Below are 15546 nucleotides of genomic sequence, written 5' to 3' on the forward strand. Positions count from 1 at the left end.
ATTTATAACAGATATGCAGATTTATCAACAGCTCAAAACACACAAGAACGCACTTCAACACATACCCAGTTGGCAAGATCAATGGTCATGCCAAGCCAGTAAAATCTGGAGCACACTGCAGCTCGAGTTTTCAGGATGCCTGAATGTCCTCCAATCGGAGAGGCGTGAAATTCCTGAAAGCTTTCTTGCCTCTTCTTTGGATTTTATGGCTTTTCTACTTTTAAAGAAAAGCTGTCCTTCTGCATTGAATATTCATTAACATTCATTAAAGTCGTATAATAATTAAAGAGCTACCTTACCAAGACACTGGCTACATTTAAACAAATAAATGCTCACCCTTTTCAGTAAATTTGGAAGCATACCTCCTCAAATGTAATTTTTGGGAGTTATTATACCCAGATGGGTATGATCCCTGAGAGAGGAAGTTGAATACCTCATCCCACCTGTTCTCCATAGCTATATATGGATAGGGAGAGAGAAGAGATGGGATAACTTTTATAATTTTATTTGTATGTAAAATGGTACATTTCATAGTACATCTCTATTATATATAGAGTACTGAGTATAATGTGCTATATATCTTATCTTTTGTTTGTTTTTAAGGCATGGATTACAGTGAAGTAGAGAGTATGGAAAGAAATCTCTTAAATTTTGCGCTGACCATTCTGAACATTCTAGAAAAGTGGAGGCACCACCACGAATTTGCCTCATGAAATCCTGCCTCATGTCATGTTTGCAAAGCCAGTATGTAAAACATTTACATGTTTATAGGTCAAAATGACAATAGAAACAAATGACAAGCCTGTGGGTCTGCGCATGTGCAAAACCGCAAACGAGCACAACTCGATGCTAAGCACAACTCGACAGAACACCGGCTGTCAGGGGAGGTCAGTGTGAGAGCCTGTGCTACAGGTCCATGAAGAAGGAGTCACCACACAGTTTACGAGTAGGGAGGAGGAAGTGTAGGGCTAAAGCAGGGGTTTCATATTTCAGTCCTGTGTCCACAACACTGCACAGTTTAGCATTAAATTATTTTTAATTTTATACAACTGTATTGTTCTAAAATTGGAATAACATTGAGCTGTTGGTATCCTGGAGCTGAGCTTGAAACTCTATGGCAGTGTTTCTCAGTCCTGTTCCTAACTGCTCCACACAGTTTTAAATATTCCACGATTCAACACACTAAGTATTGAATGTACATGATCTAGCTCCAACTGCTTATCAAACAAACGGTTTATTAAGTCATTAGTGAAGTGGATTATGTGTGTTGAGCTATGTGAATTACCACAAGTAGGATTAAGAGACACTGCTCTAGGAATGAATATATTGGCAAAACAGAGTCCCCAGAGTCAGTCCTGTCAACACTATACTTTGCAGTTTTTTTGTGTTCCTCCAATATGACAGTTTTTTACTTAGTTAATTGAAGAAGTGCATTTTAAGTGCATTATCAAGTACTATAGCCTAAATTCCAGCACTTTTCAAATCTGAAACACAAAGCAACATTAAAATTCATCAGGTAGATGTTCCTTCTCCTGTTTTTGAGGGGTGTTTCTTTATTCTACCACATCATATCGTTTCAGACAACACTGCATGTGACGCGGCTAGTATAAACGCCTCCGCCGTTCGCGCGAGGTGTGCGAAGTCGCGCGCTACGGTCACTCGTGAAAGTATAACTAGCTTTATAGGAGAGACACGGACAGCCATCGCTAAAAGGGAGAGCTCTTATGTGATTTAGGAAGACTGAATGTGGATCTTGTGTTTAAAAAATGTCTTTTATAGAATTATTTGTTCAATTAATTGGTTCAACGCAGACAGATTTTTTCATAACTTATAATTAGTAGGCTTGAAATTTACTGGATTCCCAGAGTTCCCAGATCCTGTTCCGGCTCAAATTAAGCTCTGGCTATAGTACAAAAGTAATTTTGTGAATCATAGCTTTTTAATTTTTTAAAACAACCATTTAAGACTCCTAATTGAAAAGGCACATTACACATACCAAACAACAAAAAGACTATAGATCCTTGTTCCTTGTGCATGTGATAAATTACATTCTGCACAGTTATCTCAGGATATGTCAACAGAAAATAACAATCATAGAACAATATATATCTATAGTCACCATGACAACAGTTATCATGATAAGTGTTAGTATTTCAAAGTGCAAAAAGAGCAGAGCTCCTAGGCATGTTAAACCTGATGTGATTCGCTAAAATCTGTGCTCCTTATTTAAAAGGACTTCTGAGTTTAATGATTTAGCTTTCTGCTAATTTGACTTTCTTCCTCTCTCTTTCATTTAAAGTGCAGGCACAGTAAGAAATGCACAAACATCTCCATCTTCAAGTAGAAACCATGTTGGGGTTTATTTTGGTCTGGAGGTCTGGCTGGCAGCTCTCAGTTGATCGAGAGGTTCTTCACAAACTCGTTTAGGCCCTTGCGGTTCGGCACAGGTGGACAGTGGCCCCTCTCACGCTTCCACCCCTCCCGTGGACCGTACCACTGTTGCTGGAGGTCCCCAGGAGGTACCAGAGCAGAGGAAGCACCTTCTGCTCAACCAGTTGTGGCTTGCAGGGGTAGAGTTCCCTAACCAGCTCTATAAAAAGAACAAGATAAATAAATCAACCCTGGACAGTACTGGGTTATTGCAGAAGCATTTTCTTAACCTAGAAAGATTTAATTCAATTAAAGTGACAGTATTTGGTAACTATGGTAACTCTCTGGAATGATTATTATCAATATTATAAATATTATTAATAAATATAGGAATTATAGTATTTCTGGTAAATCTTTTATCTTTTTTTTTATCTCTGGCATCTCTTAGCATATCAGTGGAATGACTTTCTGAAATAATTGTTTTTTGATAAATGTATTTGAATTTGTAGAATATTTCTGTATACACAACCACAAAAGATTAGACACTGTATATTGTATACTTACCTGCAACTTTATCAACAAGATCCACTTTAGCTTTTCCACTGAGAAATTGAGCCTTTGTGCAAAACGGTTGAAGAAGTAGTGTTATCTGAACAAAGATAGATCAAGGACAGTGTTGGTCAAGTTCAGCAATATTTACAGTATGGTAATTCTTTTTAGAAACGTGTCCTGCTTTATCAAAACAACTAATTATTCACATAAAATGTTACACTTTAACTAAATATATATGAACAGTATCTGATAGGAGCACAAAGCTCTGTTTGCAAATGGTCATTTGGAACACATATGCATAATTATTTGAGTGAATATTAGTCAGAACAAAAGAGCCTAAGCACATCCACTGTAAACTCCATTATTTAACAATCTGCTGTCAGATAACGCAAGATCTCCTGTCAGTCTTTTTTTGCTCTTTATATTGGACTGTGCCTTAATATGAAAGGAAATTTCCATTTGATCTGCACCACAAACATCTAGCCAAAGAGCAAGAACATTCTTTTACCGATTTGTGTGAACCTTTTCCCCAAAGGTAAAACAGAACACAATCATTGTTGTTGTTGTTTTTCTAAAGCCCAGTGGCATGTGTTCTTCAAGATGTTTTGTGAAGAGAGAAAAGAACCCACCAAGGTTATTGATGAGAGCGTGAATGGCACCTATTGTTGCCATGTAGATGGCGTTATTCTTGGAGCTGAGGTGATTGTCCACTATAGCTGGGACTAAGATCTAGACCACTTGGGCCAGGTTGTCTCTGAGCAGTGCTGGCACATCTGAGCAGTGTGATGTGCCAGCATTTAAAATGTGCCAGCATTTAATGTTCTCCAACGTATGATCCCCTATACAGATCACTTCTGAAAGCTGCTGAAAACATTAAAAATCAATTCAGTTCAAATGAGTTACCGGGAACATGTTGCCCACGACCATATATGGGTTGTCTTCGCAGTCGACCACCAGCTGATCAATGCACTTGATGCGCTCCCTGAAGTCTTTTGAACCCAGCAGGGCCTTGAGCTGCTTGACGTACTCCGTCTTGTCTGCAATGCTAAGGATGTGTGCTCTGCTGCTGTCTTTGCTGAACACACACAAGAGAGAAAACACAAGGATTGGGTTATAGTGTCCAAACAGAAAATGAACAAGGCTGCAATCAAATTAAACCAACATCAAAACCATCAAAATTGCAAACATCAAAGCAGTTCCAATCAGGATGCACTTTTTTGTTGTTGTTTTGATTTTTGTTGTTGTTTGATTTTAAATATTCACCTGCTGGCAACCTGAGGAGGAGGTACGCATGACTCCACGGCTGGGATGGAGCGCCTGCCTCGAGCTGTGTATCCTGAGGCATCTCACCCAGATCCTAAAGCCACATCAACATCATGGAGTGATGATATTGAAGTCCACATGTTGCTTCATACTTTGGTTCTATCCCAAAGGTTTCAAGCCGGTTCATTTTGAACCATGCTCTGTCCTTTAACTACTGGGTCTGGGACTACACTGTGCATGCCCTACTGTAAATACACTGTATGGTGCCACGCACTGCCCTGTACTTTATAATATTTTTTTACAATATATGTCTACCATCACAGTTTAGATGTTTTTTTTTTTGCAGTCTGTTTCACCTAAAGGTTTTGTGAATAAGCTTTGTTTAGTGAGTAAACATGGGGCATAGTGGCTGAATGGGATAAAAAATCCTCATCGTGTATGCAAACATGTTCCATTTATACTCCTTGTCTAACCTGAGTTAGTTCTGAAGTCCTTCTAAAAACCACTCATGTGCAAGAACATCCTCGAGCACAGGACGTTTTGCAGGATCCTTTTGAAGACACCATGTTATCAGATGGCGGCAGTCTGTGTGTGTAGCAACGGGATTAGTTGAGAAAGAAAATCAATTACCATCTGAAACTTCTGATCTGACTGTTCTAATGGCTTATTCAAAGTTTATAAATGACAGAACTGTACAGAAACCTCCATCACTAACAAAAAAGACTGAACAAAACTTTTTATCATTTTAAGATGGTTACAAAATGTTGTATTGCCAATTCTCCATTCTTCATTAGTCCATTTTATCAATCTGTGGTTGTGTATTACATTACCAGATTAAATAATTACATAAATGATCATTTTGCAATTTAGACTTTCTAGTTATCTTGAAGATGCTTCTGCCTTTTCACCTCTGGATGGGTTTCCACTGAAGCACAGGTGTGCCTCAACAATGTCCTCCACCTTCTCAAAGGGCAGATGTCCACAGATAATACTGTAGAGGAGCACACCCAGACTCCAGATGGTGGCTTGACGGCCCTCATACGTCCTGTCAACCTGCCATTCAGGTGGGCTGTATACCATGGTGCCTGAGACAACGAGAGAGAATCATCAGTAACAAAATAAAAAGATTATAATAGTCTCTAATTTGATCCCATTTTTTAACTTGAGGTGCACATTTCATTCCTATGGTGAATAACCTCTAAAGTGCCTGTAGGGTCCGGTCTTAAGCAGATCGCCACAGCCAAAGTCGATCAACTTGACGTCAAGGGTGTCCAGGTTCACCAGAAGGTTCTTTCCCTTGATGTCTCTATGCAGAACTCCACGGTCATGGCAGTGAAGGACAGCCTGAACCACCTGACGCATGATCCGTCGTGCCAGTGGCTCAGGCAGTTGGCGTTGGTGCAAGTTCAAGAAGTCAAACAGGTCTATGCAGGGGATGGGTCGCTCCAGAATCAAGATGAAGCACTTGTGGCACTCAAACCATTCTAGGAGCTCCACAATATGCTCACAACGAGGTGGCTTGCACACCATCTCCATTAAAGCCACCTCTAAGGGGAGACGGCGAGTATTGCCGGGCTAAAATTAAGGAAGACTTGGTTAGTATGGGTTTGAAGTTTTATAGTGGAATTATGGTTAGCAGGTTAACATGAAAGGGATCTGGATTGGTACCAATCATTAGATGAAACCTGAATCTAAAATGTGAACTGTTTTCCATTCGTGTTGTGAGGAGTCACTGAATGGAAAATTAACAGCTTTGCGTTTATAGTCCCTTTACAGTTTTACCCATCTAAAAATTTCCAAACATTGTTGCAATATTACATAAGTAAATGTATTGGACTTACAACAGTGATGAACCTTTCTGCGTGATACTTTGGCACAAATTTAATGGCGATCTGGTCACATAAAAAACACAGGAAGTGAAGTTATTTACACAAAACAGACAGTATATTTAACATATCTAAGGGCTTTCAGATGGTAGCCACAGCTTCTCGGGTAACTCATAAATCTGGAGTCTGATAAATACTCATCCACAGATTACCAAGCTTATCACATTGTATAATCAGGATCTTTGTGTTCAAAAAGTGGAAAAAGGTCAAGGTACATTAGACTTGACCACTTGATTGCCATGTGAATAACAAAGGATCTCTAGGGAAAACTCATAGCTCAAAGTTCTAATCACAATCTAAAATAGAAATTAGGTCCCACAATCATTCTTGTATTGTGTGCTGATGCTCACCTGTTTTCCATCAGCCTTGCGGACTCCTGCATACACTGAGCCGAATCCTCCTGTGCCCAGAAGACGTCCCGCAGTGTAACGTGAAGTGAAGCTCACTACATGAAACAAAAAAAGTTACATCCTTGTAACTGCAAAACATTATTCAACATGGAGAACTAGATTTAAAACATTGTTGTGTAATTGTTGTGCAGTGTAAACAGCAAAGCAATTTACGTGCAAGCGCAGTGATCACACATGTAGAAGCTGAAGAGCAGGCAACACTCACCAGAACTGTTTGAAAGGGACGGGCGTGCTCTGATCAGACTGGGAGCTCGTCTGCGTCGTGGCAGTAAGTGTTTAGTAGGGACAGCCGTGGGGGGGCTGGGATGAAGCGGGGGAATCAAACTTTTGACGGGACTTCTGGGGGTGCGTGCATTGCTGGGGCTCGTGGGCAAATCATCCATGAGGACATCGGTCTTAGTCTGGGCTGGAACATTACTGTTCAGCTGCAGGTCTGATGAGAAGGAGGTTCATAGGTAAGCGGTAAGGTAAAGTTCTCAGGAAACAGGAGGGGAGCGTTTGCCGAGGTCAGCCGTTACCTTTCAGAGGTGCCGCGTCGTCTGGGCTCACGTCCCTCACCGTGTGCCTAAGGCTGCGCTTCATTCGCTGCGTGTTCTGCCGATCCGTCTGTGCGGCTGGAGCTTCTTGCTGCTCCAGACGAGGCTGACGCATCTTATATCTTGGAATCCTAGACACCTTTGTCCTCTTCTGGGAATACACACGTACGAATCACCACAAAACATGGAGTGATGATATTGAAGTCCACATGTTGCTTCATACTTTGATTCTATCCCAAAGGTTTCAAACCGGTTCATTTTGAACCATGCTCAACCACTGTGCATGCCCTACTGTAAATACAATGTGTGGTGTCACGCACTGCCCTGTACTTTATTATTTGTTTACAATATATGTCTACCATGACAGTTTAGATGTTTTTTTATTGCAGTCTGTTTCACCTAGAAGTTTTGTGAATAAGCTTTGTTTAGTGAGTAAACATGGGGCATAGTTGCTGAAAGGGATAAAAAATCCTCATCATGTATCCAAACATGAATCGCCACCTTGGATTTCAGAGTGAGGACAGTGTCCCTGATGGTTGCCAGGTCTTTGGCAGGGATGTACTTTTCCACCATCTTATCAAAGTCATGGTGGGAGGACAGGAACAGCAGCATACGCCGGCCCAAGCGCCTGAGACGAGGAACAGACCCCAAAACAGGAGAGAACCGAGAGTGAGGGATCCATGACTCACAGCATCTAATACTATCTGGGAAATTGAATAAGCTTTGTAGAATTCTCGTTCTGATCACAATACTAACCTGGTTTCTTGGGAAGAGTCCTGTGCCAACTTGGAGACTGCAGGAATAATTTGACCAATCACTGATGTCGTATTGATGTGACGTCGACAAACTCCCGCCTTACTTCCGTATATACGTTCAAGAGGAGCAGACTGAAAGCAGCATGAGCGACGAAAATAACGGCAAAAAGATCGGGAAAAGCAGTATCCCAGTACACTACATGAAAGCGGGGATAAACTGTCCAGATCCGACCCGCGAATTGATTATCTATGGCCCCCTGGATGATATTTAATTACTATTAGAACCGACCCGCAGGCCACAGCCGCCCGATGGTGTTTTGCACGCACAAACACTACATTCCCCACAATGCAACGGTAGCCCGCGAAGTCACTGCAGCGCACGCAAGTGGCGAGGGTCTGAGATAAAGTTTATAAGTTTAAACTTTAAACTGAGATAAAGTTTATTTATCTCTGATCCATATCTATGAGTTACTAGTTCGCGCTGGCGCCAACCACTGGCGATTGATCTCGATATAATAATTAATTTGTGTCCATTTTACAGGCCGCCTGGTAACAACTTACGTTCGCTAACCCCGCCCCCCGTCAACAATTAATGTTCGCCACCCCCTCCAGGTTCAAATCTCACTTCAAGCGATCTTGAAAAGTTGGCAACCCTGAATAAATAGGTAAATAGATCATTAAAATGTACTACTAAATAGAGGAAACCATACAACATTTACTCCCTATTGTAATGTACTCACAAAAAAGCAAAAACACACCGCAACTTCCATCGCAATTTTTTTGAAAAACACCCGCAACATCAAACATTTTAGCCCGCAACAATCACAAAAAAGGCCCGCGAAATCCTGGTGGGACTGATATATGTATTTTTTAAACAGAAAATGTTTGTATGTCCTCTGTGAGCTAGCTAACTAGCCTATTCTTTAAGTGGTGTGAAGGGCAGTTTGGATCAGCAGAGCGGAGATGGAACTCAATAAAAAAAATATTTAAGAGGATAAATAACTAAAAATATTGATATAGGTCGTGGCAATATTTTGAAAGAACAATGGAGAAGTAAAAACAGCAGCCATAATCAGTGTTGTGTTAGCTTCTTGTGACTGTTGTTGCTATCTGAAAGCCACAGTTTAAAGCTCACTGCATGCTAACTGACCAGAGTCCTCCAGCAAGAAGGGCGTTCATGCTCCGAATGGGGGTGCAGTTCTGCACCATGCTGTCCAGAGCTGTGTCCACGTCCTGCCTGATGAAGCCATTGGACTCCGCTGCTTTGTGGAGGAGGACCTTAGCTGTAGCCTCCACTTCCTGGTCCATCCCTTTCTGCAGGCTGGAGTACAACTCCCTCAAGGACACCACCGCCATGCGGGACACTGCAGAATGCAGGTGCAGTACCTGCAGGAAAGACGACGTTCCAGCTCGTTTCAGCCACATCCAACACTGCCACCGCCATCTTAATAAGTATAATCCACCACTGCAATGTGTTATGTAGGCCTAAATACCTTAATCACTAATTACAGTTAGATATGCCATCTGAATTTCAATTAAATGAGAAATGTTTTTAAAAAAAAGGAATTTCAAAGTACTATGCTAACTCTGACTTGAGTTTGTCAGCAACATCACCTGTAATGTGTACATGCTGATGGCTGCCAATTTTAGAATTCAGAAGACAGATACACAGTCAGCAAATATAGTGGCTTACCTCTTGAATAAGAACAATACAGACATCATGAAGCCTGCTGCCAAGCACATCAGCGTGATACTGAGCCAATCTACGGATGAACATCAACCCTTCAATTTTCTTCTCCCTGTATAAAGATATTGAACATAGACACACACTGTAACCATCGGCTACTGAAAGTAAAAAATGCTACAAGAAAAGGGACAAAGAGGAAAAAACTTCACTAAATACATGCATACTTACCATATATGCAGAACACCATAAATGACTTGCTGTTTAACCTGCCCTAACCAAATGCTTCAGAATTTTGCAGGTGTGACTTACCAGTCATCAGAGCTAAGCAGTCTGAAGCTCTGAGCGAGAGCGAGGTCTGGTTTGTAGAAGGGCTGTAAAATCTGATGCTCATGGGGATCCTCCCTGGGAGTTCCTGGTTTGAGTTCATCTAGAGAGGAATACCAGAACCCAAACAAACTGACTAGGACTTTTAGGGCTACCAGCTCAACTTTGGTTCAAATCAGCTTGAAAACTGACTGCAAAACATTATTCAACATGGAGAACTAGATATAAAACATTGTTGTGTAATGCAGTGTTAACAGCAAAGCAATTCCAACCTCTGCCAACTACTCCTTCACACATGTCGTCAGCAGGGACTGCCCTGGTGCTTTGCACTTGAGATCCTGAAAAGCACAATACATATTAACACGTACTCCATCAAAAATCCCAAATATAACTTCTGGTTTCATAGTGGTTTCTTCATGGTGCAGAAAAACATGTCCATGGGTGCAGGCATAGCAATGTACAAGAGGATCAGCAGGGGCTTTTTGTTTGTAGTATAGGGCTTTCAAAGCAGTTTTTACTCTTTTAATACTTTTTTTACTTTTTTTGTTGTTGTTGGTGCAGCAAATGATTTTGGATGCAATTTCCAGGAGAGCAAAAGAGTGAGCTCACCTTTGGCAGGCCTGAAGGCACGGAGAGGCTCTCGGCCAGAAGGTTTGGGGAGTGGAGGCAACTTTGTGAAGGTGGGCGGAGAAGGCCTCATCAGTCCTGACGAGGTGACTGTCGTGCGTGAAGCGAGCACAGGCAGTGGGGGACACCTGCTGGAGCCAACTTCACCTGCATGGGCGAATAAGGCCATTAGCAGAAATTACCTCACCATAACATTTCTCAGTGCCTTAGTACTACGTTGCATATGTTTCTTTATCTGAAAGTGCCACTGAAATATGATTCAAGCAAGATGGACCGAGAACGGCAACATCTCATATGCATCTTGCTACAATTCATGTAATGGCAGCACAATGAATTAGTACTGAAGAACTGAAAGCAGGGCATCCGTGAGCCCAGAAGCAGGAAGACATTTATCAGAGCTTCAGTAAATGTGTGACCCAGTTTTAGTTTAGCTTAGTTGTGATTCTTTTAGTTTATTGCATCATGAAGTCTTACATTTAAATACAATTTGATTCAATTTAATTATTTCGGCACAATTCAAAATTATTTTAATTCTGATACTGGTAGATACTGAAGCGCCAAACTACAGTACCGCCTAGCTCTGCTAATGGCTAGCACATGTCGCCTCTGCTAGACACTGTTCCATTACTGAGTGAAACCAGGTCAGATGAAGAGCATCAGTATGAGTATTTTGTACATTTGACAAGTGGTGACTATAAATGATCCAAGTATATGCACATTTTTTGGTTAAAATAAAATTCATGTAGTATGTATGACACCACAAAATTAGGTCTGCTCATCACTTTACCACTGACGTGGGAACAAGTGCAAGACAAGCTTAGTGCAAGACCAACTTAACTTAACCGGACACCCAAATAACCGGCCATGCCTCACTGTGTGTGCCTAGCACGTTCTTAGCAACGTAGCCATGCGCTCACCAGTACTGTCCCTCCACGGGCCCGGGTCTCTGCGCCGAGGGCTCGTGTCTCGCTTGTGTCGTCTACGATGCAGAGTGGGAGTGAGCTGCACTCCCGGAAGAGTGGCCAGAGGGTAGGAGGGCAGTAGGAAAGACCCGGGGGGGTTCCCAGACAGCAAGCGGCTGGATTTGGGCAAACCTGCATGGGAAAGGGCATCCATGCTCATGAGTTTAGCTCCGTTCACTTGACACCTGAGTGAAGTTTCTGACTAACTGATCTCCTTGTTCCCAAATATCGTATTTAGCAATATTTTAACACAAAACAAATGATGCAACATTATAAATTCTACATTTTGTACAGGTATTTCAATGACATATAAAGTAAAGCCAACATCAATAAGTCACCTCTACCAGCATCACTGGGGTTAGCTGCTTCGAAGATGTCTGGGAGCAAGGGTTGAAGATGTCTGCTGCTCCCGTGAAGTCTCCCCACTCTCTCTCTCCTCCACCCTGGAGAGTGGAGCTGGGGAGGCTCCACTGAACCTGGACATGAAACACAGGCAGAACTGTAGAGGACACGTTCAATCTTCAGACCAGCATATGAAATTAAGACCTGCAGATCATACTGCATTTTAAATAACAATAATAGATTATGATAATCGATATTTTGGCATGGCTCAAATGTATATCAAGAGTAGCATTAAGTGGATAAACGAAATGTGCTAATGAATAGGAGCAATTTGAATAACATTTAAGAAAACTTTTATTCATAATCAAATCTGCAGATGGCAGTGAGGAGCAAAAGTGGCTATGGGAGAGCTCTGGAAAGCTCTGGATCGGAACAGCGCAGGCCTGGGGAGTGGGGTGCTGGCACAATCAACTGACTGCAATAAAACATTCAAGTCTAGTCTTGCTTGTAAGCTCACATTGCCCTTGCCAACAGAAGTAGGTACAAAGCACAAACTCCTTATATCACACAGACTGCTGCTGCTTGACGCTGTCCAGGTGATACCCAATACTTAAAGAAGCCATGTTATATAGATTACAAAGATTAATAGATATATGCTTTAGCAGCAGTCCAGATGAGGTATCAGAAGCCAGCAAAGCAGCATGACAATGTTTTGTTTAGATTGTTTGGGGGTGTACTAAAATAGTGATAAATGACATCTGTAATCCATATACATGTATTATCAGTATTATACTATGCTGGTATAACAATGATTCGAAGCATTATCACCTTATACTAAACACAACCGCCTAGCAGATGAGTGAACTGATGGTGTTACAACTCTCCCCATGTTACAACCATACCCGGTCTCCCCTATAGGGTTTTCAAAGCAGTTTTAACTTTTTAAATATTTTTTTTTTACTTTTTTTGTTGCTGCAACAAACGGTTTGGATGCCATTTCCAGGAGAGCAAAAGAGTGAGCTCACCTTTGGCAGGCCTGAAGGCACGGAGAGGCTCTCGGCCAGCAGGTTTGGGGAGTGGAGGCAACCTTGTGAAGGTGGGTGGAGAAGGCCTCATCAGTCCTGACGAGGTGACTGTCGTGCGTGAAGTGAGCACAGGCAGTGGGGGACACCTGTTGGAGCCAACTTCACCTGCATGGGCGAATAAGGCCATTCGCAGAAATGACCTCACCATAACATTTCTCAGTGCCTTAGTACTACGTTGCATATGTTTCTTTATCTGAAAGTGCCACTGAAATATGATTCAAGCAAGTGGCTGAGTTGCTGTTAATCGCAAACACTTCCATTTCCTTATAATACAGCTGACTGTCGAATTTTAGGAGCGAGGAAATTTCACGACTGGATTTATTGCACAGGTGGCATACTGTCACAGTTCCACGCTGGAATTCACTGAGCTCCTGAGAGTGACCCATTCACAAATGTTTGTAAAAACAGTCCGCGTGCCTAGTAAAAATATCTTATCAATGTCTATATGAAAGAAGACAGTTATCGATGAAGAACCCACCAGCAGGCTGGAGGTAGACTGGATCCATCTGCCTCAGAACCTTGCCTTGAACATGGGGCTGAGCAAGGTGTCTCTGCCTCTCCATGTCAGGGCCTAAATGCAAAACACCAACGCAGGGCACAGAGGAAGCATGAGCATGTACTGTTAAGATCATCAGGTTTATAAGAAGGGCTACAGTGCCATGTGAATTCATTACAATGTTGAAGAATATGTGATGTCATATTTTCTGATAAAACTGATGTTTTACTGGTCAGGTCATGTGCATAAAGCTGATGGTTCTGCACCTCTGCCAGACCTTACAAACAAATGTAATAAATACTTCATCATGCATGGTTATTTGGTTTGTTGAATACGCATGTAATCTTCAGTGTTACACAGTACCAGTGTGGAGTGGTCCTTCTACAGGGATGTTAACATGGCCGACATCTGAGGGTCCCGCCGTACTTCCGTGAGGGAAGGGTGCTGGTCCACAGGGATCCGTGTGGATCACTGTCGCTTGGGGGTTGTAGGGCACACCTGAAAATCCCACAGCAGGTAAAGTGAAACCCAGCACGCCTCCCAGTGAGGCTCAAATGCCTTGTAAGTGTTTCCCAATGAACAAGTGATTATAACAAGGGCTATGGTGCCATGTGATGTCATTAGAATGTGGGGAGAATGCTTAAGAATTTGTGAGGTCATGTTAGAAATCTGTTTCTTTTTAAAAATGTTTATTTTTATTTGCTTTTTCCATGGCCACATGGACAATGTTAACATGGTGGGATTTATGAAAATTGTGCTGAGTCAAAGAAATCAAAGAAATAACCCATGCTCCATTAATTATATTATCCTGTACACATGAAATAAAGAGCTTGACAGTCATCTGTAGAATAAATATACAGGTTATTTTTCCGAACCTTAGAAACCTACTATATAAATGTGTATACATATTTAACTTTTAATTATTATTATGAATAAGCCTATGGAAATCCATACTCATAAGAATTAATATACTGTCTTACATAGAAGTATAAAATTATGTACAGTATATATGAAAATGTATTTTTCTCACCATGAGTGGTAAAACCTGGTGTGTATATGAAGTGGTTCTGTTCCTGCCTAGGCCTAGGCTGGTCGGTTCTCCTGGGGAAAAAACTCATTCTCCACCTGAAAAATAGAAAGAATAGAAAGACAGAAAGATATAGAAGAAATAGAAAGATTTGTTAGATTTGTATGTATTGTAATTAACAGAGCAAAATGTCTTGCGACTTGTTCTGAGCTTTTCAGCATCAAAACTGAATCCAAACATTCCACCTTCCCAACCAAACATTCTAAACCAAACATTCCAAAGTTGAGTAGCACGTGATATCACAATTTCCAGTTTTTCTAACCAAAACACCAAATCAGCCAGACTGCTACAATAACCTGATGCCGCCTGGCTTGTACCCAAAGGGTTCATACCAGAGACCGTATATATTATATATATACATCAAAGGAATGAATTGAAACTAGCTAGCGGTGGTACGCTAACGACAGCTAGCGTCGCAACAGCGGGTGGAAATTATCATACAGTTAAGCCCGCCCACTAAGAGGGAAGACATGATTGGTCAATTTTGCTGTCTGTAAACGAACAGCGGGCATGACAGTCCTGATAGGGGGAGACACAGGCTCACAGGCTTCCACTTAACCCCTCACCTTCCAACACAGATTGAATAGACACGGTTGAATAATGTATTTCCTTATATTTTTGTCATTGTTTAGATGTCGATTGCCAAACTGTAAGTAGATCAAATAAATTTGGATAAATTATATTATATATATTTATGTTTTAAGAATATTTTTAGGCCCTCTGAGAGTACATACGGTCTCACTCTGGTCTCAACACAGCTCACTGTCAAATACTGCCCACTAGTGGGACAGGGATGTAGTACAAGTGACAAACTATTTTTAAAAAATCATACATTGCATAAAATTATACACATAATCACCATTACTAGGTTAAAAGCAGGAATGCTTAGATGTATAATAATTTATAGCTATAGTAAATTATATATGCTGTTTCAGTGTGCCTAAAAATACACCATTCAAAGAAGTATGTGGATTATAGTTCTACTGTAAATTAAACATAGAAGTTATTTTTGTTGTATAGTCAAAGTCAAATTTATTTATATAGCTTTCACAGTACATGTCACAAAGCAGCTTTACAATCGTATGGGTCCCTAACGAGCAAGCCAAGGCGACAGTGGCAAGGAAAAACTCCCTATGGTGGTGGGGATTAGGAAGAAACCTTGGG

General features: G+C 41.3%; 1 protein-coding gene across 5 annotated transcripts; it reads right to left on the reverse strand.

The window, feature by feature from the left end:
- Positions 1-234: 234 nt before the first annotated feature.
- Positions 235-14818, reverse strand: LOC143506785 (serine/threonine-protein kinase pim-1-like). 5 transcript variants are annotated; one of them, XM_076996385.1, is made up of 13 exons: positions 14326-14818; positions 13659-13793; positions 13278-13370; positions 12740-12904; positions 11711-11848; positions 11328-11504; positions 10393-10557; positions 10056-10121; positions 9769-9886; positions 9466-9571; positions 8923-9158; positions 7774-7904; positions 7519-7645 (listed from the first exon to the last, which is right to left on the reverse strand). In XM_076996385.1, exons 1-12 carry the CDS (start codon positions 14411-14413, stop codon positions 7832-7834), a joined length of 1560 nt encoding a protein of 519 aa, XP_076852500.1. In that variant the 5' UTR covers positions 14414-14818; the 3' UTR covers positions 7519-7645; positions 7774-7831. The 5 variants fall into 5 exon arrangements, with proteins under 5 accessions (XP_076852501.1, XP_076852502.1, XP_076852504.1 ...); XM_076996386.1 differs by lacking the exons at positions 8923-9158; positions 9466-9571; positions 9769-9886; ... (6 more) ...; positions 13659-13793; positions 14326-14818 and adding exons at positions 235-456; positions 2495-2590; positions 2935-3019; ... (5 more) ...; positions 6687-6914; positions 7000-7168 and having other exon boundaries at positions 7774-8260; XM_076996388.1 differs by lacking the exons at positions 13659-13793; positions 14326-14818 and adding an exon at positions 13474-13579.
- Between the last annotated feature and the right edge of the window lie 728 nt (positions 14819-15546).

This window comes from Brachyhypopomus gauderio, unplaced genomic scaffold (genome assembly GCF_052324685.1).
Source record: "Brachyhypopomus gauderio isolate BG-103 unplaced genomic scaffold, BGAUD_0.2 sc499, whole genome shotgun sequence".
NCBI classification, from domain to species: Eukaryota; Metazoa; Chordata; class Actinopteri; order Gymnotiformes; family Hypopomidae; genus Brachyhypopomus; species Brachyhypopomus gauderio.

Coding starts and splice junctions, on each gene's coding strand:
- LOC143506785 (XM_076996385.1), bottom strand. CDS start 14,413: ATGAGTTTTTTCCCCAGGAGAACCGACCAGCCTAGGCCTAGGCAGGAA. Junction 13,371..13,658: donor AGAAGGACCACTCCACACTG/GTACTGTGTAAC, acceptor TTTTGCATTTAG/GCCCTGACATGGAGAGGCAG. Junction 10,558..11,327: donor CCCGTGGAGGGACAGTACTG/GTGAGCGCATGG, acceptor TCGCCCATGCAG/GTGAAGTTGGCTCCAGCAGG.